Source organism: Amphibalanus amphitrite, unplaced genomic scaffold (assembly GCF_019059575.1).
Source record: "Amphibalanus amphitrite isolate SeventyFive unplaced genomic scaffold, NRLGWU_Aamphi_draft 000120F_arrow, whole genome shotgun sequence".
Classification (NCBI taxonomy): domain Eukaryota; kingdom Metazoa; phylum Arthropoda; class Thecostraca; order Balanomorpha; family Balanidae; genus Amphibalanus; species Amphibalanus amphitrite.
In genome coordinates, this window is record NW_024881615.1 from 244,733 (window position 1) to 269,538 (window position 24,806).

The 24,806-nt window shown below is 54.5% G+C and overlaps 1 protein-coding gene across 1 annotated transcript in view; it reads left to right on the top strand.

The window, feature by feature from the left end:
* The window catches only part of LOC122381424 (double-stranded RNA-specific editase 1-like), a 31,128-nt gene extending 7,727 nt beyond the window's left edge, over positions 1–23,401 (top strand). The window contains exons 3-11 of the mRNA XM_043365560.1: positions 1,827–2,060; positions 3,762–3,945; positions 8,505–8,679; positions 9,354–9,616; positions 12,468–12,579; positions 13,388–13,547; positions 17,003–17,297; positions 21,490–21,686; positions 22,410–23,401. Of these exons, the coding sequence (XP_043221495.1) occupies positions 1,827–2,060; positions 3,762–3,945; positions 8,505–8,679; positions 9,354–9,616; positions 12,468–12,579; positions 13,388–13,547; positions 17,003–17,297; positions 21,490–21,686; positions 22,410–22,559 (1,770 nt within the window). The 3' untranslated portion in view covers positions 22,560–23,401. The remainder of the gene's footprint in view (positions 1–1,826; positions 2,061–3,761; positions 3,946–8,504; positions 8,680–9,353; positions 9,617–12,467; positions 12,580–13,387; positions 13,548–17,002; positions 17,298–21,489; positions 21,687–22,409) is intronic.
* Positions 23,402–24,806: the final 1,405 nt, after the last annotated feature.

The following is a 24,806-nucleotide window of genomic DNA, read 5'->3' on the forward strand; positions in this document are numbered from 1 at the left end:
AGCGAGAAAGCGTCAATTCTGTCTACAAGACGACTACAGGGATGATTTTACCCCAACCTTTCTTAATTCTTACAACGGCAGCCGTCGAGATAAACAATGTCATATCTCCATGAAAGACAGGTATGATTACCGGAAAATCATATTTCTTTCTGGATTTTTCCCCATGACAGGAAAAAGTTGCGCCTCCCAGCTCAGCCAATTGGTTATCGGGGAAACGTCAGTCTCCCTCGGGAGGTCAGTAATATTGTCAGTGGCCTGACGAGTGGCTCGTTACGGGCGCCGTCTGTGTGGATAGGTGTGTCGGATAATCGATGCCCGGCCTTCCCTGGCCCGTCGGTGCTTTGTTCTGAGGAAATAGAAGGTGGTGGCGGAGAACAGCCTGGACTACGTCCAGCTACTGGCGCTGTGCTGGGGCCGTGCTTCATTCTGGGACTTCTCCACTGTTGAGGTAGATTGATCGGCTGCATTGCGTCTCCCATTCGCTCTTTTTTATCTATACAACTAGCTCCTTTCCGCTCGCGAGGTAATCCCAGTTCGCTGTATGCCTGCCATCTCCCGTGGCGATCCGTCTCCCTCCATCTCGCTCGTTGTGTGGCGCTGCTCCGGCTGACCGGAGCGGCGCGCCTCTCAGCTCATTATCCTCACTGCAGCCGCCCCCGCCCCCGCCCCCGCCCCGGTGTCCGCCGGCCGGACGGACCGGGGCGGGCCGGTCCCGTCTATGGGCGGCAGAGTGGGCCTTTCTGACCACTCTGCTCCGGTCAATGGTGGAACCCAATCATCGCGGACGGACGCGGGACGGTGCAGGGCCCCCTCTGCGAGAGCACTTCCCTAGGCACGTGGCCTTGTGATGGCTGAAAACGGATCTGCTGTGCTGCATAAAAGACGTGATCGACCCAGCAATGATTGTTCGAACCATCATATTTTTAATCATTGCTATTTTCCCACCGTGATGTTGAATTCCTTAAAATCTTTCCTGCTGAAAGTGAACCGTGATGCAAAAAAAAAACTTCCTTGGAGATGGCGGCTGTTTTTAATGAATAGATGTTCTTCAGCTGAAAACAATGAATAGTAACGAGGCTGTGAAAATTAATTATCTGCCTTTCCGCTTTTATTTTCCAGTTCAGCGAGATCAAGTTTGGAAATCCCTCGTAGATCTCTTTCCTTTCTTTATTTTCCAGTGCTGCTGTTTGCCAGACATGTGCATGGATCTGAGTGATGGATCTATGATCCCAGTGGATCTCGAAGCAAAGTACAGGTTGGGATCTATGATCCCACCGGATCCGGCGTGAAAAATACATCTTGGATCTATGATCTCATATGATCTGACGATAAATTACGACATTGGATCTATGATCTGAGTGGATCCCACCATGCACCACATTTGAAACCATTTTATAAAGGGTTTCTATGCCAATAAGTGACACAAAACTATGGATTATGACGTGCGATCACATAAAATCACTAAAACAGAACGTTTGTGAGTTGAAACAAGTGCTTTTTTGGGATATATGTGTTGACAAAAAATAAGTGAGGATCTATGATCTCACTGGATCTCAAGCAAAAAAATGAGACTCGGATCTGTGACCCCTACGGATCTTTCGATAAATTACAGAGCTGGATCTATGATCCCGTCGGATCCGAGATCAGGATCCGTGGGATCAGATCCCAGATCCATTTTCTCGGATCCATGCACATGTCTGCTGTTTGCTCCTACCCCGGCGCACTGACGGCTGCCCGCTTATTTTACATGACTGCGCTCCCCTCCTCCGCTCGGTAAATAACAAAGAGTTTCATGTCTGACCCCCGTCTCTCTATCTCTGCTCCAGGTGAATGGTGAGGAGTTTGTCGGCACGGGTCGCTCCAAGAAGCAGGCCAAGCAGACGGTGGCCGAGGCGGCGCTCCGCTCTTTCATCCAGTTCAAGAACGTGCCGGACTTCCAGCTGGCCATCAACCCTCCGGCGCCGGCCGCCGACTTCACGGCTGACGTGGGCGTCACCGGCTGCGGCGACTTCGTGCTCAACAAGGCGGTCGGCAACGGCGACAGCAACGGCAGCGCCGAGGTGCGTTCCAGACCCGACTGGCGGGCGGGATGTTCGGTATCGGTAGCAACGGGACAGTGTGGAGTAGATAGTAACTAGAATTGACATACCAAATACCAAGTTGTTATTGACTCGGTATCGATATACCGAAAAGTTGGTATCTGATTGACATCTCTAACCTACTTTCTTCAAAGTTATAAATGTAAGTCCGGACCACTGCATTGCTATAGCGATCACACCAGTATCCATTCGTCCCCATTCTCCTGGCTGGTGAAGGCGGAGTGGGTGTCTGCGCTACAGGCGGCCTATAAACAGACCACTAACGCGCGGCGTCTGTCGCTGCCGGCGGCCGACAGAACAGTGGGCCTGTTTACGGGAGCCGTACCTCCCCGGGAGGCTGCAGTGCTGATCTGACGACTGTGTCCCTCCCCGTCCCTCCCTCGTCCCCATCTGTCGATATTGGAAGGAGCTGATGTCAGACGGCTTTTGGGAGGTTTATAAGTGCAGGATTACTGCCAAAATAATAGAGACGATTTCTCCCGAACCTCTGAGAAATTGGGTCGGTCGTAAGAAGCTACCATGCGGCGTGGCGTTTTTTCTCCATCAGATGAGCCGGGGATTATGTGCGCGGGCAGTGTTTGCAGAGAAAACAGGCTGACCGGGGAGGCTCTCCTCCGCCTCCCGGTAGTGTGGTCATAATCCCACGAGTGGGCGCAGATTGCGGCGGGGAGACCGCTGCTGCTCCTCGCCTGTCAGGCCGGTCAGTAAGGTAGCCTTGCGAGCCTTCAGGCGCTGACGCGACGTCAGCTAGCTAATTGGACCGAACTATGAGTACTTATCGGGCGATGCGAATGCCATGAAATTGTCCGCCTTTCAGAGGCCGGTCATTAATTTTATCGCCTAGTAGCGCGCTTCGTGACATATGGGCTACCGAATAATACGAGTCGATCGGTCATACTGGAGCGTTTTATCGGCGGCCCGCCAATGTTCACGCTCCGGATCAATACCCAAAGTTGGGCGCCGCGTAACTTTGGGGCGGTCAAACTCCCTAACTGCTCCGCCTGATAACAAGAGGCCAATTCGATGGAGTGCCGCTGAAAATGAAGGGTAGTTGGGACCGTGGCAGACACAATGACGCCTCGGGCTCTTCATTTCCGATATCTGACTGTCACATCAGTGTGGCGCAATGCGTGGGCGCTCGCTTTGATGTGGGAATGAGTTGGTTGCTGTTTGAACTGTGCTTTTGATATTAGCAAAACAGGCCCAACGGCCAACATGTTATCGAAACATGTTTGGTACCGGCCAGCATGTTTTCGAAGCATGTTTTCGACACTTCCAATTGCTTTTCTTTCTCCTGTCATTTACTCCCTGCAGTCCCTCCACACATACGCAAGCAAACTCGAATCGCATCACCCTTCGCCTTATTGATCTTGACTATGATGTATGCGAGTGTGATTGTGATGCTTGTCTCTCTTTATCTTGACTTTGAAACCACCGTTTTATTTTTTGTGTGGGTATGTGTGCTGGTATTGTCTGTATCTATGTTTCTTGTATTATCTTGACTATGATGTATGCGAGTGTGATTGTGATGCTTGTCTCTCTTTATCTTGACTTTGAAACCACCGTTTTAATTTTTGACGAGAGGATGTAATAGCCGCTTTTAGTGGATTTCCTTAATACACGTCTGAGTCTGAGTCTGATCTCTCACCGCCTTTCCACCAGGGTACGAACGGCTCGACCCCGCGGCCGCGGCTGACGCTCACACCGGCCGACAAGAACCCTGTGCAGCTGCTGAACGAGCTGCGGCCCGGCCTCAAGTACGACCTCGAGGAGGAATCCGGCGAGCCGCACGCCAAGAAATTCAGCATGAGCGTCCTCGTCGACGGAGAGAAATTCGACGGCGTCGGTGAGTTGAGAAGGGGACTGGGTAGAGAGTGGGAATACGATGTATGGGACAGGAATTTGAATTGTGATCATACAGTTTGCGGATCGTTCGACTGTGTGCTTTAATGGGTTTGAACTTTACTCTGCGACGGCAAACTTTTCGCCGTCGGTTTGTTTGGTAAATGTCCGATTCATTTCTCTTCTCCGGGCTCAATGGGTCGCACCCAGGTGACCGATTCAGTTCAAAGTTCGTTGATCTTTTCCGATGGAGGCTGAAGTTTGGGCGTTGGCGTCGGAAACTCCACCGTCTGAATTATTCGGTGTGTTTGCCGGTCAGTCGCGATCTGCCCCGGTACAGTACGGGTGGAGGCGTGGAGGAGCTGGTTAAAGCGGGAGCAGGGACGATTTGGTCCGGGCCGGGTCTGTCCGGGAACGGTAGTCAAATAGCCGCAATGTCTGATGGCTAGATGTGAGCGGCGGCAGTCAGGGCCAATGAAGCCTGTGCCCCGCGTTGCCTCCAACCCTCCGGCGACGGTTATCGACTGGGTCCGGTGGCGGACGGTCGCCGGCTCACTCCGCCCTGTGAATACAGAGCGGTCCCGCGCCGTCCGAACGGCCCGCCTGCATTAAACCAGCGACGGCGGACGGAATTCCGATCACACGGCGACCCGTATCCCGGCTGCCTGACGTCATGGGCGTCATCAGCAGCTGACTGGCTGTTCTCAGGGACGATCAGCCCTGCGCGGCCGCTGTCTGCCCGGTCCTGTGTTAGCTGTCTGCCGGTTCTTTTCTCCGGCCTGTCCCTGTGGAACAATAGTTGTAGCCGGCCGGCGCGGCCGTGTCATGAAGAAGCGACGGGCGGCAGCCGGCGCCGTTTTTACGACCGCCCGAACTGCTCCATTAGAGCTCTGCCGCCGCTGTGGCGCTGTGCCGTCTGGACGGGCCGAGACGAACCGGACTCAGTCACCGGAGAACTCTGGGAGAGCGGCGGGAACGGCGGGGATCCAGCGCCGGCTCCGAGAGCTTCAGTGCTGGGCCGCAGGCTGTACATATATTCTGCGAGGGGTTTACACGCCTGTCACGATGCTACGAGTCCACAAACCAAATATTGAAACGGCCTTGATCACTAAAGCCATGTATTTATGTAACATAATTCAATCATTATACCTTTCTGCCTCCAAGAAATCAGACTTTTTCCGATCGGCGTCATCGCCAGGTTTCGCCCGTCTCCGTGGCCGGCTCTGGGGCCGTGCCCGCGGCGACGAGGGCTCTCGGGGGCGGCCGCTGCGCCTCTCAAGTAAACCCTTGTATCGACCGAGCGCGCCGCTCTGCTGCCGTCGGTCGTTCTCGGTCCGCGCGCCCTTCCGGCCCGCTGGACGGGAGAGGGCAGGAGAAAAGACGAGAGGAGAGCAGTGAGGAGGAAAAGAGGCGAGAAGAGAGAATAGAGCAGAGAAGGAGGCGAAAGAAGACCAGGGAGGGGCAATGAAAAAGAAGAGGCATGAGAGGGAGCGCAGAGGAATGAGTCGAAATTGATATCGCGCAGCATGGGCGACTAGGAAAGGTGTGACGGATGTAGGGAATAAGAGACCTTTCGTCCAACCAACCGCCTGGGTGGTCGGATACAAGCTTTATACTTACGGGTAGTGATTGGGGATGCGTCGGTATTTCTCTTTCGGCAATGTGTCACCGGCGAAACGGCATCTTTGGCTCCAACCTATCAGTCAATCCAGTCGCTAACGGTCCATAATCGATGCTGTTATGTTTTACATGCTGGGGTGATAAAACAATTTTTGCTCGCTGCTCATTTGTTGGAGACAAACCTTACCTTTCTCATTTTATTTTTGAATTACGGCGCGTATGGCGGTGGCGGACGGGACCTGTATTTTTACAGTGAAACTGTCCATAATTCCTCTGCCAATGGGTGGCTGAAGACCGTTTACGCGACGGTTTGCTGGGTTTAAGTGGGCCATAATTCGTGTGTGAAATTGTCCCTGGAATGGTATCCTGATGTTGACACTAAGCTGGAACCTGGTGGAATTCGGAAACCTCGACCTGACCGCTGAGAAATATGAAGGAAAATGAAAGCGGTAAAATTCAGGCCGCAAATATGCGATTATGAGACATGTATGGCTGTTCTTATAGCTGTGGATATGATGCACGTCTGCCGCTTACACATGCTTATTAGGATGAGATGACGATAATCTAATTTGGTTCAGGTCTGATGGAGCGCTTCGGCCTCGTCTGCGTCTTGTCTCTGCCTCGTCTGCTCTGCCTCGTCTGCTCTGCCTCGTCTTGTCTCTGGCTTGTCTCCACAGTATCGCCCCATTGCCCTGTGTTCTGTCACGTCTCGCCTGCCTGTGCTGTATTGCCCCAATGGCCGTTGCATCTCCTCCATCATTGTCCGAGCTGGATCTGGATTGGCTCACCCTACCCCGCTCCGGTCTGACCGAAGGGGGGGGGGGTAGTCTGGCCTTGGCCTTCTGACCGATGGGCCATGGCTGACCAGCGGTCACTGGTCCCCTGGTAGCTGCGTCCCTCAGTCTGTCGTTACCGCACTGGCGAGGCGAACTGTACGACGATAGTCATAGATGCTTGGCCAGCTATGAAGTATGACTACATGGTAAAGTCATAACTGAACTATACGATGGCTCCGGTCTGAGCGTGGTAGGTATGTGCCGTATCCACTGCTAGCTCAGTCTGTCAGCAGTGCTGTTATCGGTCCCTGAGAATTGTGGCCACTACCTTCACTCTTCACCACCACACTGCCACCGCTGTCCGGTGTCGCTAGGTGCCCCGCCCCCCGCCATGTTACCGGCAGTCCGACGGCCGGTGGTCGTGGCTCCCGGGGCGGCGGTCTGCCGTTATTGGTACGGCTCCCGGTGGACCCCGTCCGCCGCTCTCTGCTCTGCGGTGCAGTGTTCCGGCGCCGCGCCGACCCGCTCCCGAGAGACCGCTGTTGTGGTGCCACCCGACCCGACACTGGTGGCCGCTGGCGGCGGAATTTCAACCAGCTGTGACAGCTGGTGGCCGCCCTAATGGGTACTTATCGTCTCGCTGGTTTCAAATTAGACGACATTACGAGGTGTGAATGTGTGGTCGGCTGGCCGGCGGTCTGATGGGGGCGTATGTCTCGGCCGAGTGGCACTGGTGGCTGGTTTGGGCAGCCGTAACTCTGCCGACCTGCCGTGTGTATTGCCGGCGCACTGTTTGTGGGCCGTCCTCTAAACCGGAGGGTGTTTGGTGTGGCCACGTTCCCGACACGACGCTCGTGGTGAGACCGTGGGTTTCGGACCAGCTGGGGAGCAGAGAGGCAGTATTTTGGACAACTGTAAGTCCTGTCATATCCCCAGCGCTACTATGTTTTGCGAGCAATGTTTCGTGTCGGGCTAATATCTAACTAGTATTTTGATTGGGCCTGGAAATCAATCTTCACGGCAAAAGCTCATCGCTGCCGAGTCTGAAGTCTGACTATTTTGAACTCAGTCACACAATCAGTTTTGACAGAGCCAGATTTTGGCTCAACTCTAGTTGTGATTGAATTTGCACCATTAATTCACATTGACAGCTCTGCATCCTCAGCAGCTCTGACAAATGCAGACCCTCGTGTCGGGGTGTCAGAATCGTGATGCTGCGGTCGGCGATATTTATTTTTCCAAGCATATCGGTGATGGCTCTAGTTTACTGACGTCCGTCTTAACTCTTCCCTCACCCATATCGGCCCCAAAGGGTCTCCAGTGCGCCAAGTGGGCTAACATTGCCCCGGGATTATCTCTTACCATCCCAGTGGACTTCCCTGACCACCGCGACAGCCGGTCCTGCACCCCAGGGACCGCGTCGATCACCGCCTCCTGTGGTCACCACATCTGTTTAGATCGACCAGGAACTTCATCAATCTCACCTTGGTATTGGTTATGCTCGCTGTCTCATTCCTACCTTGTCTGTCTAAGCATTCTTCGCCCCCTCATATCGTGGTCACTTGGTGTCCCGCGCCCCCTTTCCCCGTAGACAGTGCTCCCATCCCCCTTTCTGTGTATGGTGTGTCCCCTCCCCGATGCCTGTCATTAGCCTCCCCTACCCCTCCGTGCGTGGGTCTCCGTCTATCCTCCTGTGCGTGATCGCCCCCCGTCGCTGTCTCTGTCCGGCTGTACCGACACAGGGGGCCGCCGCCGGCCGATAGGAAGCCGATCCGTTCGCGTTAGCGGCCGGTTCCCAGCTAATGGAGCCGACCGTGCATGCGTAACCAGGTTATCGGAGCGGCGCTGCGACCTGATGGATGTCCAGGTCGGCCGCCGGGGGTGGGAGGAGCGTGGCCTTGGCCGATTGTGTGTCCTTATATGTAGTTGTGTCAGACAGAAGAATTCGGTTGTGCGTCGCTTGAATTCAGTCAGACCATGCACTTGTTCGCAATTATCACTTAAATGATAATCGTTTACTTCGCTTATCGACGGCATGCGATCCGTGACACATATTTTCATATTTCGATCTCATATTTTTTCTCGTCATTTTCCACCCATTGAATGTGTCAGCCAAGCGATGATCTGTCTCCACTGATTGACTCGTGGCTGCACCTTCCTCCACCAGGACCCAGTAAGCGGCTGGGGAAGGCGGCGGCGGCCAAGGCTGCGCTCAGCAAGCTGTACAACTACTCGTTCGTCAACTACACGTCGTGCGGCGGCTCGGACTCGCCGTACGGCTCCACGGCCGACCTGTGCGAGCACATGAGCTTCCCACAGACGGTCGCCGATCACATATCCAAGTGAGTGGTGGACTAGGACTAATCGCCTTCTGGCCGATTTGTTAAGGCGAGCCGATAGAATGGTGTGTGTAAAAATCCCGCGGAGTCGTAACATGAGTTCTTATTTCATTCAAGGTGGTAATTGATATTCTATTTTGTTTGTTTGATGTAGTTCGTCGATCATGTTCGTCTTTCGAGCCCAGTGTGAGCCACTGTTTTCCCCGGCAGCGGTCCCATTGTGTATCGGGATGATATGTTGACTGCGGTGCGGTGCGGCCGAACAATTGAATCATCGCGCGAATGTCACCCGGCGCAGAGTATTGATTTACTCAGTGATGCGAGCCTGGCTGGTGCTGGTTAGAATGTATGCGTTGTTTGGGAACACGTCACATGCTGAAAACAGTCATTCGGTTGGACAGGGCACGAAATTGCTGCTTGTGTATTCAGAGGCTACAGAGCTCTGAATTCCCTAACGCTTTATGGCGCATGGCTGACGTCTTCGTCCAGCTTAATTAAGTGCTGGGTTAGTTTGATAGTTTATTTATCCGTAATTGATTTCATTATTTACATCTCTAAACTTATGAAACTCTCGAGTTGAGAAAGTTCAGATTGGCTTAGCTTGTTCTTTCCTCACCTACAGACGCGGGCTAGCCGGATTCCTGCTCACTCTTATGGTCCTGTGTCTCTTCTCGCAGGGTTGTGAACCAGCAGTTCCAGACGCTGATGGAGAACCAACAGTCTCACAGTCGGCGTAAGGTGCTGGCCGGCCTGGTGATGACCACCGGGCCGCAGATGTCCGAGGTCAAGGTCATCTCGGTCACCACCGGCACAAAGTGCATCAACGGCGAGCACATGAGCGTGGGCGGTAACAGCCTGAACGACTGCCACGCCGAGGTGATCGCGCGCCGCTGCCTGCTCGACTTCCTCTACGGCCAGCTGGAACTGCTGCTGCAGCCAGGTCAGTGGTGACAGGGCTTGATGGATGTGATGGACAGTTAGCTGGAGCTGCTGCTGCAGCCAGGTCAGTCAGCTCTCCGGGGCGTGGATGTAGGAGATGGAAATTAGCGGAAACAGCCAATTCGGTGCTCTCAGGAGCCCGACTGGAGGTGTTTAGCTGAAGCCAATACTGTAGCACGTCTCTGTCCTCTGGGTCTCGTCGTGCTGTTGCCTGTGGCTGTTAGCTATGGCTTCCAATACAGATAGGTTGCTGTTCTTTGCATCTCTCTAGACGTGGTGCAGAGCCGAAGCCCTCGTCTGAACCTCGATAGGTCACTATCATCCCCGTCCCGCCCCTCGTCCCGGTCCCTCTGCGCGTCTGCGACACGGGTCATTGACGATCTCTGATCGGTCGGCCGGCGGCCACCGGAACCGATCACTTCCGCTGGGTCGGGCTCCTCGTATCCGTGGGGAGGGGTGAGGTGCGCTGACGTTCTCCACCTTCCGCTGGGGGGGGGGGGGGAGGCGGCATAAAAAGCAACGGTGGATTGATAACCGTGGGTTGGATAGCATCACAAACAGCTGCGGGCAATCTAGCTGACTTTGTCGGTGCTTGTTTCATCTTCAAAGCTTATCAAGAGAGGCTGGTTTTGTTTTTATTCGTTAATTTGCTAGATACGTGAGTCGAGTGTGGATTCTCTCGACCTAACCTGAAGTAGCTGTTGAAATTGTTGTGGGGGCCGGCTACTCTCCCTCGAATTCTCTCGCCCACCGGGCTGCCTGAGGAAGCTGTTCCGTGCCGTGTCGTGCCGTGTCGTTCTGTGGCCCTCCCGTTCCGTGCCGTGGCGCACTGTGCCACCCGCCTCTCTCACAGTCTGATGCACCGCCCGGCCGTGGGGAGGCGGTGGCGGCGGCGGGCGCAGAGTGCGGTCCCCGGCTGTTGACTTTGGCATGTGCCGCGGTCGTCCGTCGGCACTGCGGGATCCGACCCGACCCGACCCTGCCGACCCGGGGAGGGGGGACACCCTACTCCATGTGTCACCCGGGTGGGGCGCCGGGCGGGCTGAGCGAACGGGCGCCGGCACGGACAGGACGCGGTCCCTTGACAGGACGAAGGTTTTGTGGAGAGGCCGGATCGGCTCAACACTGATGTGTTGAGATGGATCACTCGGTGGGATGGAGCAATCAGCGGGCGTTGCGACCAATTGGCAGGTGCTTTGTTACGGCGACTAACAGGTGCAGTGTAGGCCGTAGGGTAGCTTTACGGTGCCGCATCGAGGGCAGATGGTTGGAAGGAGGTTGAGAGTAAAGGGAAAATGGAGAGTTTAAGCATTCACCGCCCATCCTGCCTTGCTGGCGATTTGCAGTTTCGGTTCGCAGAATATAAGCGTTAGGTCTTCTACGCCGGAAAGCGTCGTAAAATCGGTTCGGTTAAACCACCAACAGCTGTCGATATGCGGATTTTGACCTGTCGTCAGTGTCTCCGGTGAGCTCGGTCGTCGTTTTGTGGACCGTCGGCGGGCGGCGGTGTGTGATTCGCCATCATCGGCCGGTCACCGGAGCAGGGACGGGACCGTCTCATTTCCGCCGTGACCGCGCCGACCGGTCACGTTTCACGGGCCGCCGCCGGCGCCGAGAGAGAGACTGAGTTAGGACGCTGATGGCGGCTGCAGATAGGCTGTCTTCCTGTCTGTTTCCCCGGTTCGGCTATCCCGTTTTGCCGTCGCAGCCTGCCGCGGGCGCGGCGGTATCGCACGGCGCGGTGCTGGTCGAAGGTTCCGGCTTCTGCCGCTAGATGGCACTGGTGGTGGACGCCTGGGAGCATGCTGTGCCGCACGACTCGGAACCGGACAGTGAAAGTAACCGCACGCACGTCGACAGAAGTGGAATAGCTAATAGCGGACCATGCCCTTGACACCGACAACTGATCCGTTATTCCATTTGCGTAACAGTCAAGGACAACGGGATACCTTTACGAGGCGCGGTGCTGGTCTAAATTTAGTCCGCCTTGCCTTTGGTTGAATAAGCGACGATAGGCCAGGAATTCATCCAGGCAATTATCAGCAGCTGTCCAATGCAGCTCTGAACTCTGCAATCTGCTGAAATTAGGCACCTGAAATGTCTATTCCAATGTCATGTTCTAATGTATCTGCGCTAAAATAGACCAATTAGGTCTGAATAGATGGCCGCTCCGCACCTCAACTGGAAGCTCACAATCGACGGGCGGGAGCGGCACCACCATGTGATCACGCGACTGCTCGTTTTATCGTCACTGCATGGCGGTCGGTGGGTCGCCGTTTTATTGGTGTTACTTGCAGTTGGGGTCGGTGGCAGTTTTATGGGGGCGCCAATAGCACTGTGACCCCATGGGAGCGGTGTAAAAAGGTCGTCTGTCGCCCAGTATCGCAGCTGTCGAGCCCCTATGCCACTAAAGGTCATTTGGGCGCTGGGCTGTGAGGCCATATACGGCTGTGTTGATAGAGCAACAAGATTCGCTACTTGCACGCTATAACACAATATCCAGATTTGGAGTACGGGCAACTACATTACAATGGCTTATGAGTTATGTTTTTTTCTCTTTTTGGATCAATGTAACCCTCCCATCTTAGTCAAATAGGTATTTAACATCCACAGACCACGTCCAGCCCAGCATCAGCTCTGTCTCTATTGTGGCGAAGTAGATGCGCCTGGTGGCTTCAATGTTTTTTTTTTTTCCTTTTCATGAAAATTTTGATTGCCGCCTGAAATGCGTGTAGCTCTCCGCCCATTCCAGGCCGGCCACTATCTCAGACCGTCGAAGCAGGATGTAACCAGTCCTGTTGACATCGGCAGTCGGTCTTACTCCTCATGTGTCCCGTCCCTCTATCTTACAGAGACCGAGGGACAGAGCATCTTCGAGCCGCGACCGGAGGGCCGCGGTTACCGGCTCAAGGAGAACGTCCAGTTCCACCTGTATATCAACACAGCGCCCTGCGGAGACGCCAGGTACTGCAGCTTTGGTCGCTGGCCGCCAGGCGGACGGCGTGGGTCGCGGTGGGCTGGGAAAAGGTGGTAGCAGCGGGGCCCGTTCGGTCCCCTCGCCACTGGCGACCCGTGTCCTGTCTGTATTGTCTCTTTACACGTAGAGATACTTTGTAGGCTCTGCTGTCGACGCACTGCGTTGTTTTAACTCATAAGATAAATAATCATTTTAATGCGATGCATGAAGGACAATTTGCTAGTGACATTTCCCCAATGCGGGCTCCAATGTCAGGCTCAGTGCCAAGTGTCGCGCTGATAGCCGCCTCCGCATGAGAAATCGAGCGGCCGTGACTGACAGATCAGCCCGTTCGCTGTTCCGACCGCCGGCCGCTGGCACTGACTGCCACGCCCAAGTCGGCAGTTTTCCTCCCGGAGAGCCGCCCCACAGATTAGTCACAATTCGTGAGAACGTATTTTGGATTGTGCCCGAAAATGTGGCCCCGTCAGTTTTCTCCCCGTGGCTTGATCTTATCGATGCAATGAGTCCGCTTCTGGAAAATTTGTTTGCAAGTCAGTGCGGTTTTAGCTAAATGTAGGGCTTGCATCTACTATATGATATCGCAAAGAGACATCACTAGTTACTTCAGCGAAGACGAAATCGACTAGGCGTCAGCATAGTCGCGCTCTTTCAACGAGCGTGCTGTTCGCCTGTTGTCTTCCTTGTTCGCCATACCCATCTGCTTAGCATTTGCATAGCTATTTCCTTTCTGACCGTGGCATACAGTACAGATCATGCTCTGACGTCCCTCGTCTCCTTCCCTGTGTTCTACAGGATATTCTCGCCCCACGAGGCGCAGACTCGGAGCGACTCCCAGGACAAGCACCCGAACCGAAAGGCCCGTGGTCAGCTGCGGACCAAGATTGAATCCGGGGAGGGCACCATTCCGGTCAAATCCAGCGACGGCATCCAGACGTGGGACGGTGTTCTGCAGGTGAGGACTTGTTGATGTACAGTCTGTCTTAAAAGTACCGCGCAAAGTGACGGTGGATCCATCAAGCTTGACCGAGGAAGGGCCTGTTATAATTTGAAAGTCACCGAACCAATCGACCCGAGGAATGGGCGAGGATATCCACTGCTTCGGTGACTCAAATTTAGCAGTCCTTCCTCGGTCAGGCTTGTATCCATCAAGCTTGACCGAGGAAGGGCCTGTTATAATTTGAAAGTCACCGAACCCCACCCTTTCGAGCCAAAGAAGACGACGAACACTGCAAGACAACGGACGTCGGACCAACAACGAAGACGGACGACAGAACCGGGCCCAAATACAGGACGCTGTGGTGGCCCGTAAGCCACAAATACCAGTACCAGTACCAATCGACCCGGGGAATGGGCGAGGATATCCACTGCTTCGGTGACTCATATTTAGCAGTCCTTCCTCGGTCAGGCTTGATGGATACTCCGTTACTTTGCGCAGTACTTTTAAGACAGACTGTACAATTATGTTTGTCATCTCAAGTGCTGGAGTTGTTTTGCAATTATCTCTGATTTTTCCTTTTTATTCATACACCCTTTGTCTTGGACGTAGACCACCTGTATACCGGTATGCAGAGGTCTATGTCTTCTGTTCTTCTTTTCTGTTGTTTTTAATGTCCTCATGTGTTATTCAGACGTCACCGGAGCTCTGCGGCGTGAATCAAGCGCGGCTACTTGGTGCTCTTGCCGCAATGCTGAATATCAATCCTCTATTCAGTTTTTTTACCTTCTCATATGGTTTGTAAATTGCGAAGTGGACAAATTTTGGCGTCACCAGCTGCATCATAACCCCGAATGTTTCTCCGATGCTGTTTTTTTTTCCGACGATTGCTAGCTATTGAAAGCAGCTAATTGGTGTAACTGGTTTACCATAAATCCAAACTTCCACCGATGCATGGAAGCCTCACAAATTTGGAAATATGCATTTCTGTAGTATTTTTTCTTCATTTTATTCCAATCAATATGGGAGATCAGTGCTGTTGCAAGATGTAATGACTGTGCATTTTGTAGGGCCTTTTTCTCCTCTGCTCTGCACAGTAGTGTGCCCGGTTCACGCTGCGCGCGGAGTTCTTTGTTTCTCCTCGGACCGGGCCGGCCGGCCTCTGATCAGATAGCGGCTGCCCTGCAGGGTCCCTGCACATGGTCCGACCGGCTAACTGTCCGCCGCGCCACCAATCTGTCACCGAGGTGCCCCCCCCCCCCCCCCTCCGCTCCGGGGGTGGGAGCGGGGTCGGCGGGGTCCCGGTACCTGGTACACCCCGCCCTCCGGGCCCGTGCGCCGCCGGTCACGACCCCAGCCGCCCGGCACGACTTTGGCGCAGAGTTGGACCACGGGCCGCGCCCGGTCAGGTCAGGTCGATTAAAGGTCACCGCTAGGTCATAGTGGGATTACAGTCGATTGAATAATAGGGCAATGTTCTGTCCCCGAGCGGGCAGATCTGGAGCAAATGCGAGCGCTTGCGATGTGCTCGGCAGGTTTCGCTCTAGATCAATATTCAGGCGTCATGCTTACAGCATGAACGTCATTTTCACACCGTACTATCTGGTGTAACACTCTGGTATGATAGCACAAGTTACTCCATCGGTCGCTGCAACATGTCCTCGAAGGTCGCTGGTGCACCCGCCCTGACAATGGGTGTTGTCGGGTCGCGCCGCGCACTGCTGCAATCGTGCACGCCGCTGCCGCCCGCCTTGGAGGTCGGCCGATTTGGGGAGTGGTCGGGTCGAATTGGGGAGTGCGCCCGGTCCGGCCTGCGGGCTAACCCTGATCTCGGGGGCCGCGCCCCGCCGCGCATAATGGAGCACCGTCCGCCTGTAATTAATCTGACTAACAGCAGTGGCGAATTTCTCTGGGCCTTTTTGCATCGGTCTGTCATGTCATTCATCGCGCTGTGGCTAACCGCCAGGGGTCGCATAAATAGTATGCAAAGCTGGTAAGGCGCTGCTGCAACTTTGCAATGTTGGAGTGGTGTGGGAACGTAGAAGACGTGTGTGCAAGTGTTGGTGAACGTTGATTCAGTCGTTTGGAAAACCCGAGCATCCACTTGGCAAATTGTATACGATTTTGAACTATAATTTTAATCGCTCGATAAGATTGTGTCTTATCAAGTGTTCCACTACCGAACTAATTTGTGTCTGAAAGGCGTACCACTACCACGCCCTCCCGGTGCTAAGGCCTTGAACTATTTAGCCTAGACGTTTCACGCTAGTGCTGATCACTATCCATTAACTATTTTGTATGGAGCTCGCAAAGCGTTCCACCAGACCGAGATAAGAAATGGCGAACCGTTTGATGAGGCGTTCTGTAGTTAATGCTGTGCCCGCCGCCGCCTCTTCACTTCACTATTCAGTCTACTCTGTCCGCCCTTCCTCCGTCCGACAATAGTCTCATCTCGGTCCCCTCTGAATATCGCGGGCAGGCGGCGCAGATTCTGCGGCCGTTTTAATCCGGCGGTGGCCCAGTTTATCGGCGATGGGCGGCCGGGTGGACTGGGCGCCGCTGTGACCTTGTTCTGCCGACGGATCGGGCGCCCCCCGTCGACTGACCTCGGTCCCCGGCCGACCGATAGACGGTCCCGCGCTCAGGTCCCCGATAGTGGCGACTAGTAGCGCTGGAATGGAATATTATCTTTCAGTCATGTTGATTTTAAAGTGCTACACCGCTCTCTTTTTAGGCCCTCCATAATTGATGTGACCCACGACTTATAGTCGGCTGCCAACTTCTTTGAATTTGCCGTTCAGTTTCCCAACTTTTCACGTATGTCTCTGTATACTTTTTCATCCTTTTTGGTGTGGGCCTGTTTATTTTCAGCCACTCTTTTTCATGACATTATTTTAGCGTTCGCCCGATGTTTTAGTCAAAAGTATTTTGGGCACCAATGGCCAGCACTGTCACCAAACCACGGGATATTGTTCTAGTCTGCATATCGTCGGGCATGTAAGCGGTCATCGAATCCCGTTATTGTCATTTTAAACGGCCTCGCGACAACCGTTAATGAACTATCGGACTTGGCTGATTTGCGCTCCAAAACCTCAATAGACAGCATGAGGACTGAGGAGGGAAGTGTACCTCATGCAACTTCCTCCCTATGCATCATTTCCTCTCGTCGTTAACCTTCACGCTGCCTAGTGCCGACTAACTCTTATCCCGTATGATGCATATGCAAGAGTGTGAATGTCTCTCTGACCCTGCTGCGGCTGCAGGAAGCACCCCACCACCGCCGCTGACCGCCGCCGCTGACCGACGACCGTCCGGCTCCCTCCCATCTGCCTGGCAAGGACGGTGGCTAATCGTCCCCTACCGTCCCATCTGACCGTCCCGTGCCGTACCGTCTAACCGTCCCATTCCGCCCCGTCTGACCGTCCCGTGCCGTACCGTCTGACCGTCCCGCCCGCTTCGTCTCTGACCGGCAGGGACAGCGGCTGCTGACCATGTCCTGCAGCGATAAGATAGCCCGGTGGAATGTGGTCGGCGTGCAGGGCGCACTGCTGGCCCATTTCATCGAGCCCATCTACCTGGCCAGTGTCGTGCTGGGCAGCCTGTTCCACCCGTCCCACCTGGTGCGCGCCATCGGCGGCCGCATCGGGCCCACCGCGCAGGGCCTGCCGCCGCCGTTCCGGCTGCACACGCCGCTGCTGGCCGCCACCAGCTCGCCAGAGGTGCGACAGCCCGGCAAGGCGCCCAACTACAGCATCAACTGGACTTGCGGTCAGTGGCTGACGGACCTCAGACGGGGTGGGAGGTGATGGGAATCGGGGTTTGTGGTCGGTGCTCCAGTCACTTGAAAAGCTCTTCTTTACACACTGCGGCTCATTTTTGAAAGACGTTCTATTCGAGACTGGCCGTGTGGTCTTGCGCAGCTACCGTTGAAGGCCTTTATCAACACTGCTTGGCCACAGACGTCAGTCTGTAACGGCGTATATACGGCCTCTGCATGACCATGTGACGGAATTTGTTGATTGATGGCGATTCGACTGTCGTTCCCAGCTTCACTAATATCCGGGGCGTGCAGTGACTGAGTTATGCAACGTCAGCGCTGTATAGATAACGGCAATTTCGCCCGTCACTAGCAAGAGGAGGCAGTTCATTTGCAGGGGACCGGATGTCTTTTCGGGACCGGTTACTATACCTACTACCAGAATGACTGGTAGGTATAAGTTAGACTCCAACTGTTAGAGTGGTACTGTGCCGCACTCTGCAATAATCATCTTTTGTTCTTATTCCTTTGGATATAAATCGCATTACATATTACATAAGCTCAGCTACCAGACGTTTCGTTTCCTTCCGCCCGGGCCGTTTTCACCCAGTCCCTCTGATGGCGATCAGCGGAGACCTTCCCCGCGTGGCCGGAAGATATTGTCTGTGGGAGAACGTTCGATCTGCGGCGGGGCGGGGCCAGTTTCACTGGTGACCGCCCGGCCCGACCCTGCTCCATTTTATCCACACACAATCGCCTCCGCTCGGGCGTTGTGTAATAGCCCAGCCCGTTTCTGCGGTGACCGTTAAAGCAGCAGTCCGGCTGGTCGCTGCAATTGTTTCTGCGTATTCCCGTGTGTGAAGCGCTCAACACTGGTCTACTGAACCAGTAGTGATTGTCTGATTTACACGATGGGTCGTAGGATCGGTATCTCGCACTACATTTGACGTCATTAGTGACCTCTCACGAGATTTCGGGTGCTCTCTTTGCCTCCTTTACCTCATGTTGCAAATCGTGTGTTTTATATTTAGAACAATGTGTGGTGCTATACGCGTGGCGAAGGCTCACTGATCATGCTGATTGCTGATGCCTACTATCTTAGAAGGTATGATCAAAGATTTGTGATCCTTTATAGTTAATTAGTCCATATGTGCGGAGCGGCAGTTTGAATAGATGTTTTTAGTATTTTGTACTTTCCATCATTATTTCAGGTTTCCTTATCTTCTGAGAACTGGTAAAAGGAACGATAGGTCAAGGTTTTTTGCAGCTGTCTTGTGTGTACTGTTAAAACAAAAGCGTTGTGTCAATCGTGGTCATTCAACGTCTGTTTGATCGATCATTTATCAAAGTCACCGTCTGCAGCGGGTGTATAATCCGGATAAAACTGACCTCCACCCGGCAGCCTAAACCGATCCGTTGCTGGTCCTCGAGACCCCACCCTCTGGTAACGCTGGGTGTGTCAGCGAACCCCCGTGCTCCGGCCGGCTGTCTCACGGGACGCTATTGCTGCCGTTCATTTCACCAGGTAGTAGGGCTGGGTGGCAGTGTCTAGTGGTGAGCCCCGTGCTCAGGCGGGCGGTCTCACAGGTTCTTGTTGCTGCCCCTCATCCCACCTCCTGACTTCTAACACGACTGGGTGTGTCGGTTGGTGGACCCCCTTGCTCCGGCGGTCTGTCTCACGGGGTGCGGCCGTCAGCACCCGGGCACCACCGCTGATCCTGATCCTGTTACTGCTCCTGCTGACAGCAGTGACTGGCCGATCAGCAGGTGGCGGTTCGCGGGCCAGGTGTGACCGCTCGAGGTCGATCTGAACCCTTTGATCCGGGTACGGACAGATGTGGTGCTGACCCGCCCAGAACATTGCAATCTCGGTACCTTCGCGCCGTTCATGTTACAGCAGATTGCTATTTCTGTACCTTCTAACTACTTGTTTCCCGTTGCTACCCACCTTGTCAGCTCCGGCGAAAATTGTGATTTTATTCACCCTTCTGACATCAGTGCTCATACCGTTTGTATATGAGTGGCGGTCCCTCTTGATTGGTATTTTGTCTGGTACAGACTTTTCGTACCTTGGCATACAGAGGTCAGTGTCAGCAATTTAGCACCGGTTCATTCTCCCCGTTATGACTAAATTAGTCCAATCATGCGTCGTTCCGCCTCCGACCGTTTTGCAAGGTGGGAGGTTTGCTTCAGCACTGTCTCCCCGGCAGAATTAGGTGCGTGAAGTGGGATGATCGTTGTCGACACATTGAATCGCTAACTACATGCTTACGCTGCCTGCGGAAAGCTGTGCAATCTCCCTTTATTGCCTGGTTTATCTACTTTGATCATCTTAACGACGGCTGCATGATCCTGAGGATACCTACTCTGAGGCAGTTTTCAGAGGTATGTGTCTGACCTCGACCGTTTCCGTCGGCCCTGACCCACCACCGTAACCTCCTGACTCGATAGTCCTCCACTGTCGGCGGGGGGCCGGACCCGATCGTCCTGGGCGTGGTCCTTTTTCGGGGGAACCAGCCGGGTCGAACACTGATCCCAGACTCGGGGAATGGGTCATGGGTATCTGTCCGCTGGTCGACGAGCGGTACTTGCGATAAGCGGTACCTCCTGGCAGTGGGCCAAGTGCGTTCCCGGTTGCCACGGGGATGGGCGTGACGGTGTAGCCAGCAAAGAGACTGCTCCAGCGACCCTGACTGGGGGACGAGAGAGTTGTCTGGTGCCTGTCGTCAGGCAGCTGATTGGCTGTTACGTTCGGACAGCTGGGGAGAACCTGTTTGGTCCGATTTGTATGGTTGTCCTGTGATGGCGGTGGTCTTGTAAAGGTGGCGTGAGGCCCGGGCCTCACGCCACCGCGTCTCAACGGCTCAGTTTTATAGGCTGGGGTTTATCGCTCCCTCGTCCCGTCGGTGCAGCTCCATGGACCGGGGTCCTCGGCCCCCGCCCGCCCGGCTCCGGCTCCCAGCGCGCCGGAATGTGCGGCGTGCCCGGCGCGTCACGATACCGCCGGCGGCACTTCCGTGACGGCGCGCGGTGTCCGGCGACCACGCCCGGCCGCCGGCTCCGCCGAACCAAGGCCACGGCCCCGTGTCGCGCTGGGAACGGCGCCGCGCGCGCGCACAGGCCCGCCGGCGACTGGTGACCCCGGCCGGCGGGGGTGTGCCGGCCTGACGTCACCGCCGCCCCCGCCCCGGAGGACGCGTGACGTCACCACCCGGCTAATCAGCGGCCCATCGGGAGCAGGCGTAAACGGAGCAGTCCCGGGGAACCACGGGGTCCCGCTCGGTCCCACCAGCGAGCCGGCTAACGAGGTGCCGACTAGAGGTCAAGGCGTGCCGAGAAAAACGACCCCGGAGTGAATAACCATCAGAATGTCTGAATTATGGTTAGTGATAGCCTTCGGAATGGTCTGATTTAACGCCTCAGTAGCAGTCGTACATAATGCATCGAGACCCGCCCGCGCCCTGGGTGTGGCCTCTTGTGCAGGGTTTGCCTGAAGCGCTTCCGCTGTACGAGTTTCTACCGGTGAAGGCGAGCTGTCCCAATTTCAGAATTGTTGCGTTGACAGACCGTTATACATAGAAGGCGTAAGTAATGGAGTCTTTGAATGACTTCCAATACGTGACTGATTACCACTGCCCCTGCTAGATTGTAATTGACAGATTGCTCGGCGCCTCAGCATTGACAGTAATTGTCATGCTGATTGTTGTGAGAGCGCTGACATTGACTTTTTCTCCTTCCTGGTAATTTGGCAATACCACCACACAAGTGGCCGGGTGTTTCTGACCAGTTAGCCTCTTTGAGACTTGTGGTGTTGTTATGTTCACTTAACCATGGCGAAATGGGACCAAGTCGGGAGGTACTCAACCACACTAACATTTCAGACGTACCCTGCTATGGCCGTTTATCTGCCCCTTCCGAGACGGATGAGGCTACGAAAGTCACTTGTGCTTGCTGTCTCGGTCCTCCCACAAAACCATCTCCTCTTCTCCTAGATCTTCTCTCCCTTTCTCTCACACTTTTCTTTCCCTTTCAAAAGTCAGGTTGAACGCTCCCTTGCCATGGACCAGTATCTGGTCCCTTCCTCCTGCTTATACAGTCAACCTCGCCCGTTCATTCTTCTCTCAGACCAGTGTGTGCCTCTCTCCCTCTCCCACTTCCCTCAGACCGAATTGTGACCCCTCTCCCCCTCTTCTCTCCCCACAGACCAGCCGGCGGCCGAGGTTATTAACGCCATGACCGGTAAGAACGAGGCCGGCCAGGCGTCGCGGCTGTGCAAGCGCTACCTGTTCGTTCGGTTCCGGCGGCTGGTGGGCCGCCTGAGGCCCATCACGGAGACCCTCGGCCCCGCGGAGGCCGATCGCGACTACGGCGACGTCAAGAGGCTGAACCAACCTTACACGGTACGTTACGGGATGGGGGAGGGGGAGGAGAGGCGGGATGGAACCTGTTCGACTGAGGTGACTTCATGTTGACTGAGAGCGGTTGGTACTGGAAGGTGATTCTGTTCGATATCATATAGATTCTAACTCCACTCTTAATGAAATATGGGCGAGTTAGCTCGTGATATTCACTGACATTTCATGGAAAACGACGCGTCACTGCTCATTTTGTGTGTCATTGGTAGGCTGTTATCGCTGAATGGCTCTTTTCTCTCTTCATTTTTTGTTTCTGATTATTTCGTGTTGTCTCATATCAATGAGGAACACATTGTCACATGTCATGTAGCAAGTTTCATTCGTTTTTGCTCCGTAAGTTGGCTTACGTCACCTATTTCGCAAGTACGTCATGAACGTGCCACTGTAATTTGCAGGTCATTCTGTCCAATTTACAACTTCCAAACGGCAATGGAAAGTGGCGCGAAAAAACGAGCACACGTTTTCACTTTGTGGTGCTTAGGGACCATGACATTTTTTCACTGGATTCCGGGTAGCCGGTCATTTGCTCGCATGCCGGTTTACGAGAGCGAGTGTGTGTGTATGCTTCATGGAGAGCCTGGGCTTCTGGCCGATATTGTAGACGGTCGATGTGTGATGTGAAATATTATGACTGTCCTTGTAAACGGTCTGCCCTGCTGGCTGTCCCCGCCCTGTGTGACGGCCGACCGGTGCCCCCTGTGCCCTCAGGCGGCGCTCGGCTGTCTGGTGGAGGCCTTCCAGCGGGCGGAGCTCGGTGACTGGGTCAAGAAGCCCATCGAGCAGGACATGTTCCGGGTGGACCCCTCCGAGCCGCTGCCGCCGCCGCCGCCGCAGCCGACCGCCCCGGCTCCGGCGTGACGGCCGCCGGCCGCCCCCGCCCCCGCCGGGCGGTAGGCGCACTGCCGCCCCCGCCCCGCCGGGCTCTGAGATCTCGGCTGCGGCGCCGCTGGTTCGCACGACTGCCGCGTAGCGGCGCCACTGCCGCCTCATTCCAGGCGCGTGGGGCCGTCTCCGACCGACGGCTTTCTAGAGGCTGGGGGTGGCCGACGGGTGTCACCCCCGGCCAACCGTGCTGGCACAACGTAGGACACACGAGAGTATAATCAGTTGCTACTGAAGCGTTTTTCGGTCCGGTTTCTTCTTGTTTCACTCTGCCCGGTGTCTGTCCGTGCGGACCGGCTGTGGGAGCGCTCCGCAGCGCGCGGAGCCGGCGCAGTTTCCGCCGCCGCGTGTCGTCGGTCCGGGGTTGGCTATTTTGTTTTAGTGCGGCGCAGGAAACGTGCCGATCGGGCCTGTTTTAGCTTGTACATTCTCTCGTGTATTGTGTGCCTCGCCGCGGCGTCGGCGGTCGGGCCGGGATCTGTACCGTCGTCTGCGTTTCGTTGTCTAGTCGTCCGGCCTGGCCGCCGGCCGCCACCGACCCTCTGAGCAGCACGACCGCAGAATGTCGGGCTGAAACAGCGCGCGCGGCCCACGCGGCACTGGGCGTGCCAAACAGCAGGATGGCCGAGTGCGCGCGCGCGCGTGATTTTATGGCCTGATCGGCCGCCAGTGAAGGGGGCGAACTGCCCTATGTGTGACAGCGGAGAGGGGAGACCTGCCCTGTTGTGTGACAAATTTATCGTCTGTTATGTGCTGGGAGGTTAGATATATGAAACTTCTTACCGATAATCGATTAATAATAAAACGCGTTGATTGCTTACTTTGTTTGGAGTGTTCGGTGTAATCGGGTATATGCAAGACTGGCCTGATATACCTACAAGACTGGACTGGCCAGACTGGCCTGAGTGCTTTAACAAAACTTTGACCCAAATTACAGACTTTGTTTCCCCATTATTTTCTACGAGTTAAATGACTCCTAAAGCGTGTTCTTATTTATGTTGAGTTATGCCCTTTCGGTCTAACGAGAACATCGCAGAGCCGGGAGGATGATAAGAAGTGGGGGGGGGGGGGGGAGACGTTGGTCTGGTCAGGCACGCTGGTGCTCCGCCGGGGCTGAGCCCATAACGTGGACACTGGACAAGCCACCCACGACCCAGCCCCGCTAACGGTCACCGCACCCGGCCATGGGCCTGCTCCTGGGGACGGGTGGAGCTTTCCATGTGGGCCATAAGGGTGACTGTCCAGCCCGGAACAGGGGGTTGAGGCGTGGAGGAGAAGGATTTGACTATCCTGAGGATGAAACGGAGGCTAGAACGTATTGTCGCACCGACGCTATTTAATGCATGCATTATGGTAGTCTTTGGTGACCTGACATGACCCTGTCACTTGTATGACAGTTAATGCACTATGCCTCGTCTTGGTGACCTTCAGACATGTTTTAAGTGGTCGCAGTCAACCTGTCCGTCAACTCTTCGCCAGCAGGACTCCGAAATCAACAATGTGGGCTTGTGACTTAACTTTGACCTTGACCTTTACTCAACCTGACACCTACAGGCCAAAAAAGTTAGGAATGGTCTTGATAACGAGTTAGACTGCCACTTGTTTCGCCCTTACACCTACGAGTACGACCATATTATGTTCGAAAGATGGAAACGGGGGCGGCATCGCTATCCTCGTTTCCTCCAGCGGAACGCTTTCGGCTGAATGCCCCAGTGGGGCGAGATCAGTGACCTCTATCCTTTACTCACAATTAGGGTCGTTTCGTATGTACGTACATGACGTCATATGAATCTAAGTAATGTTTTGCGTCCGATAAATGCCTAAACCATATGACATTTGCGAAATTTTCCGTGTGCCGACTTCACTAAATATGCTGTTTCCATATACCTACATCAACGGCTGTTTTAATTTACTGTTGAGCAATTATTCCTCATAATCATGAAGCGGTAAATAATCAGGGTTACCAAAGCTTGGGATTTGTCCCAAGATCTTGGGATATTGAACCCGACCTTGGGACCTTGGGATTCAACAGCAAACCTTGGGATTTGTCCCGAGCTTACGACTCCCGCTAATTTTAGCACATTTTTTTTAAATAATTGGAACAAGGAAAAGTATGAATAAAGACCAAACAAAAGAATCAGGAACACATCTAACACAACTTAATTGTTTTTTTTTTTTGTAAACCGTCCTTTTTGGCCGAACACAACCGAGCGTTCTTTCGTT